This window comes from Musca domestica, unplaced genomic scaffold (assembly GCF_030504385.1).
Source record: "Musca domestica strain aabys unplaced genomic scaffold, Musca_domestica.polishedcontigs.V.1.1 8, whole genome shotgun sequence".
Lineage (NCBI taxonomy): Eukaryota > Metazoa > Arthropoda > Insecta > Diptera > Muscidae > Musca > Musca domestica.
In genome coordinates, this window is record NW_026712409.1 from 3,743,838 (window position 1) to 3,761,419 (window position 17,582).

The window sequence follows — 17,582 nt, forward strand, 5'->3', positions numbered from 1 at the left end:
ACGCGCCGCCCTCTCTTTAGTTTTACTTCATGTTCTTCTTCTCTTTCCTTTTTTCTCTTTAATAAAATCATGGATTTTTTGAAGTATTGCTCTTAAATTGTTTTGTTTTTTATCTGTTTCTTATTAATTTAACTAAGTTTAAGTGTATCATTTGTTTTTATTATATTTTATATATATGTATATGTATAATACTAATGAACACATTTAATAAATTTGTTTTTGTTTTAATTTTCTTTGAAAAGTTTTGCTTTCAATTTCTAGTTTAGGTTTTGTTGCTTATTATTTTTCTTGTTGTTTTTGTTGTTATTATTGTTGTTGTTTTTAGGTTTCTAGCTGTTTTTTTTTTTGTTTTTGTTGTGAATAGTTGGTTGGGTTTTTGAAATTGTAGTTTTGTGTCATTTTTAAGTCGGTGTTATTTAGTCACTTTGGTAATCAGTCTTACTAAACAAAAAAAAATACAAACAAATAAGTTTTTTCTTAAAAAACAAACAAAAAATTGAAAATGTCTAACATAAATGTAAATGAAATGAATTTCCTTGAGCTCAGTCTCAATTATTAAACCTAAAACATATGTTTAAAAAATATAGCTATTATGTTTTAAAAAACACAAAAAGTCATATCTAATTGTTGTTTTGTTTTTCACTCTGTGTAATATCGGCCTATTCGACTAACTTTGTTTTGTTAAATGTATTTTAGTTTGCTGCACTTGGTTTTTTGTTAATTTAAATTGTAAATATGTTCTCTTGTTATTGTTGTTATTTTTTCTTAATTATTATTTATGTTTTTTAGCTTTTTTAAGCTTGACTTAAATGTGATGCTTTAATTTTTTTTTTTCTTCTGTTGAACTTTATTTTTTTAGGTTTTTTCCTCTTTTTTTAGGTTATAAAAGTCTGTTAGAAATTGAGTTTTTAACTTTTTCACTTTTTTTATACAATAAATCAGTCTATTTGAAAAAAAGAAATTAATCTTGGATTAATAGAGAATAAAAAACAATCTAAAAAATAAAATAATAATAAAAAATTAATAATTAATGAATTTAATTTGTATATAAGTATGTGTGTATATGGATGTGTGGTGGGTGGGTGGTATATAAGTAAATATATAAATATGAAAACATAATGAATGTAGATGATAAAACACAATCAAGAAAGTACCATGCCTACCTCTTCCATCCATTAATGTATGGCTTCAAGGCGGGCTAAAAATGAATTTATGGATTTTGGTGGTAGTGGTGGTAATGGTAATGGTGGTTTTCAAGTTAATTTGTATTCTTTCAATGGAGTGTCTTCGTCTTCTTAAGTTGAATGTATGATTCATACTAATAACTGATCCCTAAATTATATATATACTATATGCTATATCTTTTAACGAGGTAATCGTTGTAACTTAAATACTAAAAATGTTTTTTTCTTTTTTTGTTTTGCTATGCTTTGTGTTTTCTTGTTCTGCTTTCTTTTATAATCATTTTTTCAAGAAGATCGATGAGTTTTCTAGCTCACAATTATTTGCAATGACATTACCCATAATTATGAACGTGGTATTGGAGGAGGAGGCGGGATTTCTTTCCTTTGTATAACATGATTCTGTAGTTGTAGAATTAGTTGCTGTAGTACCTGATATCCATCCCCTAGACGGATATGTCGATCGTTAGAAGACATGCACGAAACGTTTGTAGGGATTTGATCCCTCTTTAGAGTCTGGTGATAGCTCGATAAGGAATACAATGCGACCGTCTGGCATTAGGGCCACATCGCATGTGCGATCCTTTTCATCGAGTGTGGGAGGCATTAATGGATTCAAAGATGGTCTGATTTCAATCTGGAGGAAAAATAAAATAAAAAATTAGTTTTTTATTACAACAAAAAAAATGCATTGACTTTTACTTACATCCCACAAATAATCCAAAGTCGGACTATAGACCACAATACGTTGATTCTTGGAATCGGCTACTATAATACGACCATCATCGTCACAGCAAATACCTGAAGGGCGATTAAATTCTTGGAAACCGGAACCTTCATGACCCTTGGCTGATAATATCTGTAAGGAAAATGAAATCAAAATCAATCAATCAATAAAGGAAAATGTAACCAATTACGAGATCTCACACTTACATCATTTATGTCAGGATCAATCAGGTATAAACAATGATTGTCAAAGTCGGATACTATTATATTGCCCGTGGGCGTGTAACACACACCACGTGGCGAGGCTATGCCCTTATTGGAACCATGATTATCAAATACAATTTGCCGTATAAATCTACCCTCGGAATCGAATTGTTGGACGCGATGATTACGTGAATCGGTTACCACTATTTGACGTCTCGAATTAACAGCCACATCCCAGGGATATTGAAACTGTCCGTATTCCTTGCCATAGCTGCCGAATTTCAACAGGAAAGCACCAGTCGAGGTGAATATTTGCACACGATGATTATCCTTGTCGACGACAATAATGCGATTGTCAATGTCGACACAGATGCCGGCGGGCAAATCGAATTCGCCATTGCCCACTCCTTTGCGACCGAATTTGAATTTGAGCGAGCCATCCGGATTGAAGACTTGTACACGATTGTTGCGTCTGTCGGAGACCAGAATGTGACCCATTTTGTCAACACACAAACCCCAGGGGCGGCTGACTTGACCATCTTCATGACCCTCGGTGGCAAAGGATAGCGACAAGGCATTGGAGTTACGTGCCTTTACAGGTTCTGTGGTGCCGGGAATTGCTGGGGTCGAACGTGGGGCACCGAAATGTAAACCCGGCGAACTACGCATAACACTGAGCTCCCAGTCTAAGCCTGGGTTGGGCATGCTGCAAGCACTGCCACCTCTAACTTGCATGACTGGCGAAGGATTGCGGAATGAGTTGTCGCGCAACAGAGGACGTCTCATATTAGCCGGAACTACAGCGCCATTGGGCATGCCATTGCCAGGCATGGAGAGTACAGTGCCCACCGACTCGACAGCACCGGTGCCACCCACAATTGTACCACCACTAATAGTCATCAGTGGCATATTCTTTTCATCGACCAAGACAATGCCGCCCTGATTGCGAATGTCCTGCAGCAATGTGTAATCGGGAGCTGAGAATGCAAACACTTCTTGCTTAGGCTGGAGATCTTTGTAGATGGCAGCGAATTGTTCCAACTGACGTTGACCGTTGGTCACCTTCATGGCAATGTCAACCTGATCCATACGAGCACCGTTCTCGGCTACTTTATGCAACATTTCTGAGGTCTCAGCCAGGCCGGCCAAAGCGGATTTCAAACCAGCCATTTGGTCGTGCAACATGGCCAGGCGACGTTGGCGCAGTTTCTCAACAAAATCCAAAAGGAAGCGTTCACGATCCTCCAAGGCAATGAGGAACTGGCGGAAACCCTTGCGAATGTTGTCGCTCAGCTCGGCACAATTGCGCTCAACGTGGCGTATAAAGGCCAGCGCTTTGTCAATGCTGCTCTTAATGCATTTGGTGCCCATGCGACTGCTTTCCAATGCCGACTCAATCTTTTCCCTGGACTCGTCGACAAAGTTCTGTATGGACGAGTAGCAGTGCTCTTTGTGTTCGTGCAGAGTGCAGCACTGGCAGACGAGCTTCTTGCAGTATTCGCATACATAGCGCAACAGCTCGTTGTGTTGATCGCACAAATAGTTGGGACTGGGTACAATGGGCACACTGGTAGACATGCCGCCTGTGGGAGAAGTGCCAATTGGCGTGGGCAAGGATATTATGGAGTGGTTCGAGGATAGCGGTGATTTGCGATGTTCTCGGAGACAGTCGTTGCACATGAACTCATTGCACTCCAGGCAGCGTATGGAGGCGTTCACCTCACACCAGCTACAGCTGATGCTGGAATTATTCGAAGATTCGGGGGACATTTTGGGGGGAGCCCTCATGGGTGCCGTGCCAATGGGAGCCACACCAAGACTGAATTCATTTGGTGCCTCCAAGGAACTCAGGAGATTGTTGAAGAAGAAGTCATTACGTGGTGGTGAACTGTAAGCAAGGAAAATAACAAATTGCGGTTAGGACATGTCGTCGTCTCGAAATCCAGTGCGGCGGAATACTTACTCATTGCGTGGATTGCTGCCCATTATGCCACCGTTTAGTTCCCAAGCTGGAAATGAGTCCAAGATACCGGCCAATAGACGTTCGGCCGTGGTTGCCTGGCCGTTTTGATTTCCGTTCGCTGCTGAAGTATTGCTGGTTGCCGAGGCCATCTGAGTTGGTAGGGAGTTGTTTGACAACAGTTCCATCATAAAATAATCGCTAATCGTTTAAACAATTTCACGGCACTATTGACGGACAAAATAAAGCCGCAATAAATTACAATACACTTGGTGTTCGGAAATTGAAAGAGCAGCCGATAAAGGAAAAAATTGACAATTTTTTTTTTAAATTAATTTTCTTTCTCGACGAAAAATACAAAATATCCCAGGGAGTATCTTGCTGTCGTAGTCGTTCGGTTGTGTTTTTGAAACTTTTAGTTTAAGTTAGACTTTTTTAAACTCGTTACGAGATTTGCCTTAGTTTGTTTTTTTTTTCTCCAGGAAGCGTTTAGAACGCACGCCTTGAACAATCGAATTGTTGTGGTCTTGGTGATAAACTCTAAAGAGATGATGATGACGCCAGATGAGACTGATTGCAACTGATGCCAAACGGGGAAGATGCAATGCCTTAAGTAGTGAAAGAAGGCAGCTTAGAATTTCTAAAAATAGGATCTGTGCTGTCTCAGACTAAATCTTAGGTAGAGCGCAAAGCATTGTCTAAGTGTGTGTGTGTGTGTGTGTGCGGACATGGGATATTGGTCCTGCTGACAGAGTAGGTGCGTTGTGTGTGTGTTTGTGTGGCATGCATCATAAAGGTGCACAATAGGTAGGAAAACTGATCGTTTCCTTTGTTTGCCTGTGTGAGTGTGCAACGCTACACTTTCCGAAAATACATGAAAAACCCATCAACGGCTGCACAATTTTCTTCCTTTCTCTTAATTTACAAACGGAGCAGATGTGTGTCATATTGTATCCTAACAACAGGATATTCTCTGTGGATCAACTACAATGGCTCGAGTAGCAGGTCAACGATTTGGAAACGTTTTCCTTAAGATTTACAGTCGAAACTAAAACGCAACAACAACTGTAACTAATTGATCGAGTTCAAAGAAAAACAATCTTTAGATGACATTCTGAGCACTTTGTTGCGGCCGGAGTGGGATTGAGTATGGAATGGGAATTAAGGATATCCTGAGGATTTCGTAGTTTTGCCTTTCCAAAGAAATATCAACAATTGTTTTACGGGGCCTTTCTTTTGGTTCGTTGCATGTTTAGGAAAAAATGGAAAAGTAGAAAAGAAGAGAGTGAAGGAAAGAAAGCATCTGCCGTCGATAAATCAATTTTTAAACTAGACTCGAGTTTTATGGAACGTGCTTTTCTACATTTGTTATATTGTGGCTGTAGACGATCCGGTTTGTGGAGAAGGGGAGCACCGTTGATGAATTTTCAACCCCCCCAAAAAAATGAAAATGAACACCAGATGTTTATAATGTTCACTACCTATGCTAGAGAGGAGGAAGTGCTGCTTAGGTATGTCTCAAAGAACTGTCAATTAGGGTTCCTCGGTTCGATTTAATGATTGTCTGTCTATCTGTCTGAGGGCATGGAAATAATGTTTCTTTTTTGTTTCTAAAATTAAATGTCCATTGTTAATTAAGTGTAGAAAGTCATTACATTGTCGAAGAAGGCAAATGTGCCCCAACTCCCCTCTCTCTCTCTCTCTCTCTCGCTCTCTCCACGAGTAATAGCACGAGGGAAGTTTAGAGGAAACTCGTACTTAACACTGCTACATTTTTGTCACCTTGGTTTTACGTTTCCAAAAATATTTCCAAACTTAAGTTCGGAGATATATTTAGAAATGCAGAATTTCCATATCACTGATGTGTCGCCGGAGTATTTGCTTATCGATTGATTTAAAGTAAAACACATAAACTGTTTACAGGGGGAAGAAGGGAGGATAGGTGTGATTTTCATTTCGAAATCTGTTGGTAAATATCACCTAAAGACAAATGGAATTTAATAATTTATGTTACAGTAATAATCTCCGACATATCCCCCGGGAATTAAAGTCATTGATCTTAAGAGGAAAGAGAAGGGCATCTGAGAATAGTTTATAAATTTATTTTTAGAACGTGATCGCAGTTTGACAACAGAATACATGGACGAGAACTAAAAAATCGAACTAGTAAACTATGGCTTTTGAAGTTTGAAAAAGTAAAACGACTTCTGAATCATCATTTAATCGACTTTTTGTAATGAAAACCCGAGTAAACCCGTGCTAACAACAGCAGTCCACTTTTCGTAATAAATTTTGAGATCAATAGATTTTTGGCTAATTTTTATACCCTCCACCATAGTATCGAGGGTATATTAATTTTGTCATTCCGTTTGTAACACCTCGAAATATGCATTTTAGACCCCACAAAGTATATATTCTTGATCAGCATAAAATTCTAAGCCGAAAATTAGCGCCGTCCCTCCGTCTGTGGAAATCTCTAGCTTCCGAACGAAATGAAGTAGGTTGATAAAATTTTACTCAAATGTATAGTATATCTGCAGGACTTTTGGTACTGAAAATGGGCCCTATAGGTCCACGTTTTGGTATAACCCCCATATAACGGTACCCCCCACATTCAGTATTTTTATGATTTTAGCGACATTATTCACCGGAATTGTGTCAGATTTGGTATTTGAAGTTCGTAATGGATACTAAAGCCTATGACAGAAAAGTGTCCGTGCAGATCCACGTCTTCTTATAGCCCCCGTAAAATGGTACCTCAATTTTTCGGTATTTTGATGATTTTAGCGACAGTTTTCACCGGAATTGTTTCAGATTTGGTATTTGATGTTCGTAATGAATGCTACAGCCTATGACAGAAAATTGTCTGTGCAGATCAACGTTTTGGTATAGCCTTATATAATAGTACCTCCCTACATTCGGTATTTTGATGATGCTCTAATATAACGGCTACATTCGGCATTTCTAAGATTTTAACAGAATTTTTAATGGATTTAATATTTTTGAAAATTGCCAAATTCGTTTCAAGTGGCGGAGGGTATTCAAAGTTCGGCCCGACCGAACTTATAGCTTTTTTACTTGTTAATTTTCATATGACTACGCAATATCCATTTTAAATTTTTAAAATGACCACAACAAACCTTTATTCTTCCCAACATTTGTCCCTAAAATTATACATCATCTCAAATCGACTTAAGTCAATTTTGGTTTGAGGAGTTCAAATGGAAATTTGATTTTTAACTTAATCGATAAATCGGATAGTTGGCTTTTTTGCTGAAGACAAAAGTCAAAAAGTTCCAAGGTTGACTTTTGCTCTCGGCTAAGTGTCACGAATATACCAAGGAGAACCATATTCACAGACAATTTTATAATTTTGAAAATCGAAATGATTCAACTCAGGAGCGTACTCCTTGCAAATGAATTTGCGTATGCCATTCCAATTTGATGAAACTAGAAAGCAGTTCTCTTATCCAAAACGTAGTAGAATCTATAGCCAACTTTGAAGAACACACAACAAATATCAGGTTCTCTTCAACTGTATTTTTTTCAAATAAATTGAGACGAGTAAATAGTTAGAACATGATTGGCATCTTTAGTGCTCTGTTATAGAACCTGCAAGATTGTATAAATGTTACTATGATAACATATTGTTTCTTTAGGATATCGAAAAATGGATTTTTCAAATTACCACCTAGTTTTGACACTTTTATCAGTTTTCCCCTGCTGGCAGAAGAAGTATTGCTCTCCAAGTCCTATATAAGGTCAGCCAAGAAAACTTCTTTTGGCAACAATTTGACCATAAATTTACTAGTTTTTGCAAAATTGTCTTTTAGGAGTAAACTTATGCTCTCTTCCAGAAACTGCAAGAGTCTACTATAATAGCATTTTTTCGATATCATAAAGAAATTGTCGGTTATCGTAGTGAAAATATTTACATTCTTGCAGTTTTGGAACATACCATTAGTGTTCATATATAAGCCATGATGTAAATCGTTGTAGAATCCCTTGCAACTTCCACATTGTTGAAACCATTTCCAAAAGAAAAGAAAAAACTATTCTCTCTTCGATGTTTCTTTTTTGCATTCAATTTTTGTTTTTTGCCAAAAAATTTTCATTTCCGGAATTTCCTTTTTTATTTTGTGCCAACAACAATTTTGCCATATTGCAACATTTATGAACAGCATCTTCATTTGTAATGGTCGATCGTAAAATGCGATTGCACATTTTTTTACCTGGAAATTATTTTAAATTCTGAAAATATGGACAGGTAAAAGATTTAAATGTCTATAAATAGCAGATTTGAAGAAGTGATTAGAGCTGTGTAAAGCATTAGAAGAGATATTGTAAAATATTAAGAGATTTATTTTACAGCTCTCTTTAAAATCAGCGGAACGCAGACACGAAATTGACACACAGATGTCATTGGTTGTCAGCAGTTTTTGTGTTATAAAATTATGTATGGTAACCCTTTTTTTAGCTCCATCAAAAACAAGTGGTTTTGGGAAAGTTTCATTCGTTTGCTTCCTATCACTAACAAAAATACCTCTCGGAAAATTACGTTCGAGTTCCTTAAGTTATATTTAAACAAGTTAAAAAGTATCAGTCGTTGACCCTTTATGGTGGAAGTTCCGAAGCAGTTGTACAATATAGACCAAATCGAATCTGACCTAAAACTGGCAGATTTGGACTATTCCGACTACTTCCTATACTTTATTTGAAATATCTTCAAATTTTTGGAAAATGTAGAAACATGCGTGAGGTAACAGCTATAGAAGACCGAAGTATTCCATTTTTCATACTTCATCTACTACAGATAAAAATAGTGGTATGTGCAAAATTTGAAGGAAATCGAACATTTATATGCGAAATCATAAATTCCGATAATTTGCATATTCATATCAGATATCTGATTAGGAGAAACCTTGATATAGCGAGATGTAAAGAATCATCGATTGTTTCGCAAGTTATGACAGATATAAATATTGGAAATTGTGACCCATTGTGGGTGAGGTACCAGAAAAGGTTGGCAGATATATATATCATCTTCACAAGAGATCTTGGGTTAGCAAAAATATTTGAATACGTTAAATTTGAAGAGAGTTGGATTTTTATTCCGCTTTCTTTGAACATTTGGTTTTCAAAAATCTTGAAACCAATGTGGGGAAGGTGCCAAAAAAAAGTGGACCGATATATTCCAATTTCACCCCAGACTTTGGGTTAATAAAAATATTGTGATGTGTGTAATTTGAAGAGAACGAGATGCTTATTTCGGATTTTATGATCGTTTTCGTTATTCAAAACGTTGACTTTTTGTGGGGGAGGTACCAGAAGGAATGGTCGAATCTCTAACGACCTTATAATAGATTCAATATTGATGAAAATATTCAAACACCAAGTCTGAATGGAATCGGATGCTAATTTCTTCATGAATATTCAAAATTTTGACGCTTTGTGGGAGGAATGGACCGATATATTTCATCTTCACACTAGACCTTGGGTTAATCAAAATATTGTGATGTGTGTAATTCGAAGACAATCGGAAACTTACATCAAATTTTATAAGTATTCAAAATGTTGAACCTTAGTGGGTGAGGTACCAGAAGGAATGGTTCGATATGTACCTTCTTTATAACGGATCTTGTGTTTCTATAAATTTCTATATTCAAAATTTTGACCCTTTGTGGGGGAGGTACCAGAAGGAGTGAACCAATATTGTCCATTTTAGCACCTGATCTAGCACTGATGCAAATATTAGAATTTACAAAGTTGGAACAAAATCGGATTATCCTTTCTCTTTCTGTGCAGTAAATTATTTTCTTTGAATATATTGACCTTTTTGTGGGGGACCTGCCGGAACTATCTCCGAACTCGATCTCTGTTTGACAACTATATTACAATGTACCGAGTTTGGTTCAAATCAGATACTCCATTCGAGAGTTACCGTGCACACAACTAAGTCTAACTCCTGAAGAATAAAAACTTCTATAAAGACAACAATTTTGATAAATTTGAAAGTATTTTGCCACAAATTTAGACTACCACCAAAATTTATGTAAACGCTTAACATCCATCTATATAATGTCCATAATCATTGATAATTCACTCTATATTATTTGTTATTTTCAATATTATTATTATTGACTTGACGTTATGTCTTCCTCCCCTCAACGCTACCATCCACCAAAAAGTAATATTTGTATATATACTAAGTTTCCAAAAAACAACAACAACCGACAAACCCCTACCTATTCGTACGCACAAAACAAAACAACCAGACGGCAAAAGGACTTGCAGACAGACGAACAAATATACGCATTACTTGGTCCTGCAACTGTCTTATTCCAGTCGTTATGAAAGTGCGTAGCCAAGGATGTGAGGATACATACAAACAACACAAAAAAATGTGTGTGTATGTGTGAGTTAGTATGCCGAAGACCGTTGTGTTACAAAAACATTCCTACCATCGAGATGTGAAAAAAAGGAGTAAGAAACCCAAACAAGGACGGTCTGTGAAAATGAATTCAAGATTACCTTTTTGATTTCTTTCAGAAGCGGCCATACACATTGCTTGCAATTGTGGTAACTTCTTTCGGCACATAAAAATACCCTCCAAACAAACGTACACCAACACACACGCACCCATACTATGACAAAAACAACCCTCCCCAAATGTTTTTTTTTTTTTTTTGTGTTGATTTTGCACTTGAGCGCAGAAATAAAAACTCACCCTTCTGTGTTACAAAAACTACAAGAATAACACGCACAATGTCTGTAATTTTTGTAAATGGCTGAGTGTCTGCGTGTGTCTGTATTTGGGTTTTCTGAACTTTTTTACAAAGGATGTATTTTCAACATCTTACCATTGTAATACAATACTACGTCTACTTGTCCTTACAGGCGAGTAATTTGCAGAAATAAAAGTGTTCTCTTGCGTTCGAGAATATTTTTTAAAACCTATTCGCTTGGTTTTTGTTAGGTTTTAACTAAATGATACATTTTTATTACAAATTAGGGGATTAAACATGTGTATTATACTCAATTTAAATAAATTGGTCAAAAAAAAAAAAATAAATATGTTTTCCAGATCAAGTGGATTGACAAATAAACATGTTTCACATCCAACCACATTTATTTATTTCAATTCAGGATATTTAAATGTAACCAGTTAGGCCACCAGCTGTTTTCTATTTACGTTCATTGGCAACACTATTTTAAGGCTTCAAATTAATTTGGGTATCAGTCCACTCGGCGAATTGAATTTCTTATATCCCCCCATGTGAAAACTGAAATCAACCCAATCATAAATAACAATTCCTTGCTGATTTTCCCTTTTTTGATTTCATAAGCATTTTTAATGTAAAATTAAGAAGATAAAGTCATTTCAAATTAGCATTCGCAGCTCTGCATTTTCTGTAATTTATTTTGTCAATTTTCACTGCATAGAAAGCAGGTTCCCATCTATGATATACATTTTGACAATGAGATGTTGTCAAATGAATAATTTTGAAAAAATTGTAAACATGACTACCTTCTTAATTCTAACCATGGTACAATAAAAAGGTAAGGTAGAGCCACCAGATGATTACAATTTTTTTCGAAGTGTGCCCAACTTCTGCCGACTTTGTGTATTTAATTATTGTTTTGAAAAATAAAAACAAAATATTTTCTAAATCAATTCAAAATTACAAGGTGAGATGAAAAAACTGTAACCAACTTCAGACTGCTGTCATTTCTAAGGCACTCGTCCGACAGCTGTTAAAATTATTCCAGTGACTAACTCACGTGCCACCCAAGAATGGTTACAAAATGAAGTTCCTCGCTTCATTTCCAGCGCACAATGACCACCAAAATCTCCGTATACCAATTCGTTGGACTATTGTGTCTGGAGTATTTTGGAAAGCAAGGTTGGCAATAAAAAATACCAAAGTGTCGATCACTTCAAGCAAGCGCTTCGCCGCTTCTAAAATTTGATGCTATTTCCGGCCTTTTTTTGCTTTCATTCAATAAAATTTAAAAAAATGTAAACATTATGTCGTTTAACTTTGTTGTAGCTTTTTTATCTCATCCTGTATATGGAAACAATGCCAAACTACTTTTGGCAGTAATTTGACATTTGATAAACTTAGTACTTTTTGCGCTATTGTGATTTGACTCTATTTAAATTTCAAATCACTCACTCACTCTCTTTGAATCATATGTATATTGACAGCGAACTTTGTTGTCAGATGGGCTTACTGGCCGACCTTATATAGGCTTAAATGTCAAATAAATTTAGGTCTGGAAGTAGTAGGTAGAGTTTCATATAGTTCAAAAAATATTCTGCAAAGGAACGATTGAAACTATGCGCAGTTTTTACACTGATCTATTTTCTTTAGTTTATATCGTTCAATTTAACTTCGCTCTTTTTGTTTTGCAAATCGTTTGCTTTTAGAAATTAAATAGAGCACTGCTGTATCTATTTTTAATTCTATTATGAAAATCATAATTTAAGGTTTGATGAGTTGCACATTTTTCGACTCTAAAATTGTTCAGAAAAAATTCAAATAATTTACTATGTTCCAGAATTTGTACTAGTTTTGCATTTTTTTATCATAAAGAAAAAATCGGTTATCGCACTAAAAACTTCGTATCGTACTAAAAACATCCTTCCAGTTCTGGAACAGATTGTAATCAATAAATTGTATGCAATTTATTTTACATTTACCAGTTTAAATTGGGTTCTTGAATATAAAAACCAATAAAAATGCTGTCCTTCTTCTTCAGAAAGGATAGAAGCATAAGGAACGATTGAGCTAAAAGCACCAATTTTAGGAACACATTTTTAATTTCGCCATCTAAATATTTGTCGAGCATCACTAAAATAAATAAGCTTCCTCCATTTAAGACTCCAACCTTGTGAAAATGTTTGCTGACGATTTCATAAAAATGATCAAAGTTAATAATAGCTTAGCAAGCTATCGAGACCTGAATTTGGGTACATGTAATTACGGGTCTAACACAACATATAATACCTTACCTCTAATGTATTCTATGGTATAATTATATCTTAAAGGTGCGAGTACATAAAAAGCTTGAAGTCGTGGTTATCATATTAATGTCAAATTATAATGGAAAACGACGGCAGGAATATAGTGCGGCTCTGCAATCGCTTTATGAAATGTCACAGAATATGCCCAGCCATGACTTCAAGCTTCTTATGTCACCCTAAGGCTGGAAATACATAAAGCGCATATTTGGCTGGCTTAAGTCATCGGCTGGCTTCTTCATATATGAACAAAGGAGTTTTAGGTTGACCTAGTTCGATTTTGGCCCCAGGGTCCTTTTTCATTTCCGAAGAAGCCAGCCAAATAAGCGTTTTATGTATTCCCAGCTTAAGGGTGCAAGTACATAAAAGGCTTGAAGTCAAGGCTAGGCATATTAATGTCAAGTTATAATGGATAACGACGGCAGGATTTAAAAAAGAAAGTGAAAAGAAAATATTAGGAAACAGCTGATTTGCTTGGAAATTGTGGCTTTTATTTTCAAAATACCCAAGTACAGAGTTACCGTTATGTAGGGACTACACCTAAACGTGGATTGATATAGTCCATTTTCAACAAGATCGCAAAATTTCATTCATTTAAATAAATGACTCCTTAAATATTGACTCCTCTATTTTAATTTTATGAAATCGAAATAGAATTTTAAGCTAACCACGAAAATATAAATCTGAAGAATATTTCGTTTGAACTTTTGCGAATTAACATACCCTCCACCTTTTTTTGTTCAACTGTTCACACTTTTGTTTATTTACCAAAATGATCCCTCACATATGAGTTTTCTTCATTGATTGGCAACACTGTGAGCCACCGTGTAGATGAGAGCGCGTAATGTGGCTGTGTTATGCGTATGCGTAAATGTGTGTAATTGTATTTACAAATACAAATATACAACAAAACATACACACGTACATATGTTGGAGTATCTGGTGCGTGTGCATGTCATCTAGAAATTACCAACAAAAACAACTACAGGATTTTCAAGTTGAACGGCTGAACAACGGCAGTAGCCGTTGACAACGGCGATGGCGGTGGCGACAAACGGCGGCCAAAGAATAAGAAAGAAAAACGAAATGAAATGGAATGAAATGAATACAAACAAAATACTATGTACATACATACAGACACACATTCAACCATAAACAAAGTCCTTTTAACTGTCTCATGTCTGTCTATATTTTATATATGGGTATGAACGGACGGTTGTAGCCATGAAACTTGTTCTCATTCCTCCTCTTCGCCGTCTTGTTCATCTTCTTCTTATTACTATTATTATTCTGACGTCGAATTCGAGGATATGTTTTTTTTTTGTGTTGTAGTCATGTATTTAATTCACACAAATTTGTACATAGATACGTATGTGTGTGTGTGGAGAGTAGTATTAGCAGATGGATTTTTAGGGGATGTTCTTCAACCAAAACTAAACTACCTATAGAAATTAATGTGACAGAAATAAATGCAATGCAGCCCCAAGCTTGATACATTTTTTCGTTATTTTCTTTTGTTATTTTATTGGTAGGTTGTTGGTACTTGAAAAATCAATATTTTCATTGAAATAAAATTTGGGCAAGAAAAAAAACAAACAAAATAGGCATTTTATTTTCAGATGCATATCCATATTTTTATTTTAAGTATCCATCTGACGTATAGTTAATAGCTACTATCTGTATGTCATTCTGCCCGCCCGTAGTGTGCTTCTAATAGGTAAACAACAACAACAATATCGTAGCAGCAGCAAGATACTCTCCGTTTGAATGGAAAGTGTTTGAAAATAATAAATATTTGTATGTAGCTATCTATGTACATATGCACGTATGAGCGATGTTCGTATGTACACTGGTGGCCAAAACTAAAGCAACTTAAATCGCAAAGACAATAAATGTCCTGTAACTTTTACAAAAATAAACAAATCGTAATTATTTTTCCAGTTTTAAATGAGGGGTTTAATTCACTTTTAAGAAACTAAAAATAAAAATACAAAAATAATTTTGAACGAAGAATAATATGTGGAAATCTAAAATGACCCAATTTTTGCCTGGTCAAAACTAAAGCAACTTTTGATTTTTTATTTTTAAATAATTAAATTTTGGGTAGTAGTCGATAGCATAACCATTATTTTTGATAGCAGCTGCACACCTACGAGGCATTGAATCTATAACACGCTCAATTTGATCCTTGGGTGTGCTTTCACAGGCACCCCGAATTCTTTAGAAAATGTTGTGCTTATTTATTTCCGAATCTCTCTTGATCTTTCTATCTACGATACTCCAAAGGTTTTCTAAGGAGTTTAGGACTGGTGATTGTGCCGGCCATAACAAAACATGAATTTTTGACTTCCGCAACCAATATTTGACAAGTTTTGATACAAGTTTGGGATCATTGTCATGCTGAAACACCCAAATCAGCCAAATATTTTACTCAGCGTAAGGGAACAACGTGATGTCCAACACATCTTTGTAAACAAACCGATCCACAACTTCCTTTAATTTATGGATAGGCCCAAGTCCATAGAAAAAAAAAGCGCCACGCCATTTTTGACCCTCCCTCATGCTTCACTGTACCTTTGCAACACTGCGGCTTGAGTACTTCATTTTTTGGTCTTCTCACCGTAAAATTTTTCACGTCTGAGCCTTTAATATTAAACGTAGACTCATCCCAGAAATAATGTTTTTTTTTCCATTGAGCTTGATTCCACTTAATATTATCGTTTCCGAAAGCCTTTTTGATGTTTTCAGATATAAATGGTTTTTTGATGTCTTACGGGCATGCAGACCAGCTGCCACTACTCGTCTACGCACTGATCTCGAGCTTATATCCAATGATTGCTCTCTCACCAATCCAGTTGAACTCTTATATAGTTGTTTTTTATTTCTCTCACAATTTGTGGATCAGTACGGGCTGAAGTTTTTCACGGCCTTCATCCGTAATAGACTGTTACTACTGATCCAGTTTCATAAAACCGACTTAGTATACAGAAATAATTATGAAATCACATAAATATTTATGAAATATCATTTTCTGTGATATGTTGTTTTGATAGTCACTGATAATTTGCTGTTTTATTCAGGTACTGTATTTGCTTCTAGCCATTTTTAAACTTTTTTTGGCCAGTACTTAAAAAACGAAAAGAAAAACACATGCTGTTGTAAAAAACTTCTCAAAAAAGGAAGCAAAAAGCGATAAATATCACAGTAAAAACAACTGAAATTGCAGCAGTTATATGAATGTACAACAGTTGCTTTAGTTTTGTCCAAGCCAAAAACGGGTTGATTGACTTTACCAAACATTATTTTTTATATAAAAATGAATTTTGGTTTTATGTTTTAGGTTTTTAAAAAGTGAATAAAATACCTAATGTAAAACAAGAAAAACTTTCTCATTTTCTTAATTTTTGAAAAAGTTACAGGGCTTTCATTCTTCTTGTAATTTCAGTTGCTTTAGTTTTGGCCACCAGTGTACATGCGTCTGGAGTAGTTTTGGAGTTAATTCTACTTACACTTTGTGGCCCAGGCATACGCTGTAAGTGTTGTTTTTGTTGCTGTGCCTGGTTGCTGCTTTATAGGTGCTCCTACGGCCTTGATCTAAATGATTTTAGTTTTGTCTGTTTTTATTTGGTTAATTTTTCTTCTATTTTTTTGTTGTTGTTAGTTTTGGTTTTAATTTAATCTAGATTTTAAGTCTTTATAAGACTCGTAATTCAAATATATAAAATTGTTAACACTGTTTAAATCACAAATTAATTTCTATGAATATTTTGTTGTTGTTGTATTTAGTTGCTTGGTTTTTTTTTGTTTTTTGAAAAATGTTCTTGGCTTTTGTTTTCTCTGCGTTACTTTTCTTTTCAGTAGTTTCATTCAATTCATTGGGGTTGTGGTTTTTGTTTTTTCGTTTTCTTTAGTTGTTGCTTAAATCATTTGAATCATTTCTTATCATTTTCATAGAATTTTGGATTTCCGTGTGCATTTGGAGTATTCCGCTTTATTTTCTTTTACTTTTTGGTTCGATTAATGTCACATAGATACTTAAGACTGATTGTGAAGAGTCTCAAGTCACAAAATGTACCGCATGAATCCGTATCCAATCGTCTAAACCAACCAACACACCGACAAAGTTGCGATTACGTGTACTCAGATTGCAGTTGATGAGAGCGACTGTTTTCTTATTTTCTTGCTGCGTTCGTTGCGTGTGTGTGTTTGTTGTAAATAAATACGAATTAAAAGTGGCTGGCAACGCAACAACTCAACACACTCAGGTTGGCAACTAGACAGAGGGGGCTAATTTTAAGTTCCTCAATTTTCTCCCGTTCGCAGAAAGAGATTCAGAGGAGAAACCAAGAAAAATAGTGCCAAGTTCATGAGGGATCTAAATAAGAATGAGTAGGGAATGAAACACAACGAAAAACAAAAACAAGAGAGAGTAGAATGAGTGAAGGAGGGGAACAGTGGGGACTGCTACCAAAATGAATTGCGCTAC

The 17,582-nt window shown here is 35.5% G+C and overlaps 1 protein-coding gene across 2 annotated transcripts; it reads right to left on the reverse strand.

Annotated features, from left to right (window-relative positions):
- Positions 1–672: 672 nt before the first annotated feature.
- Positions 673–17,278, reverse strand: LOC101895430 (protein wech). 2 transcript variants are annotated; one of them, XM_059131158.1, is made up of 5 exons: positions 16,606–17,278; positions 4,075–4,298; positions 2,115–3,999; positions 1,888–2,040; positions 673–1,818 (listed from the first exon to the last, which is right to left on the reverse strand). In XM_059131158.1, exons 2-5 carry the CDS (start codon positions 4,260–4,262, stop codon positions 1,648–1,650), a joined length of 2,397 nt encoding a protein of 798 aa, XP_058987141.1. In that variant the 5' UTR covers positions 4,263–4,298; positions 16,606–17,278; the 3' UTR covers positions 673–1,647. The 2 variants fall into 2 exon arrangements, with proteins under 2 accessions (XP_058987141.1, XP_005184339.1); XM_005184282.4 differs by having other exon boundaries at positions 4,075–4,339.
- Positions 17,279–17,582: the final 304 nt, after the last annotated feature.

What these genes read in the sequence shown, in the direction of transcription:
- LOC101895430 (XM_059131158.1), bottom strand. Translation starts at nt 4,262, where the DNA reads ATGATGGAACTGTTGTCAAACAACTCCCTACCAACTCAGATGGCCTCG. An exon ending in TTGATCCTGACATAAATGAT is followed by an intron (nt 2,041 to 2,114) that starts GTAAGTGTGAGA and finishes TTTTCCTTACAG; the next exon opens with ATATTATCAGCCAAGGGTCA. An exon ending in CTTTGGATTATTTGTGGGAT is followed by an intron (nt 1,819 to 1,887) that starts GTAAGTAAAAGT and finishes TTTTTCCTCCAG; the next exon opens with ATTGAAATCAGACCATCTTT.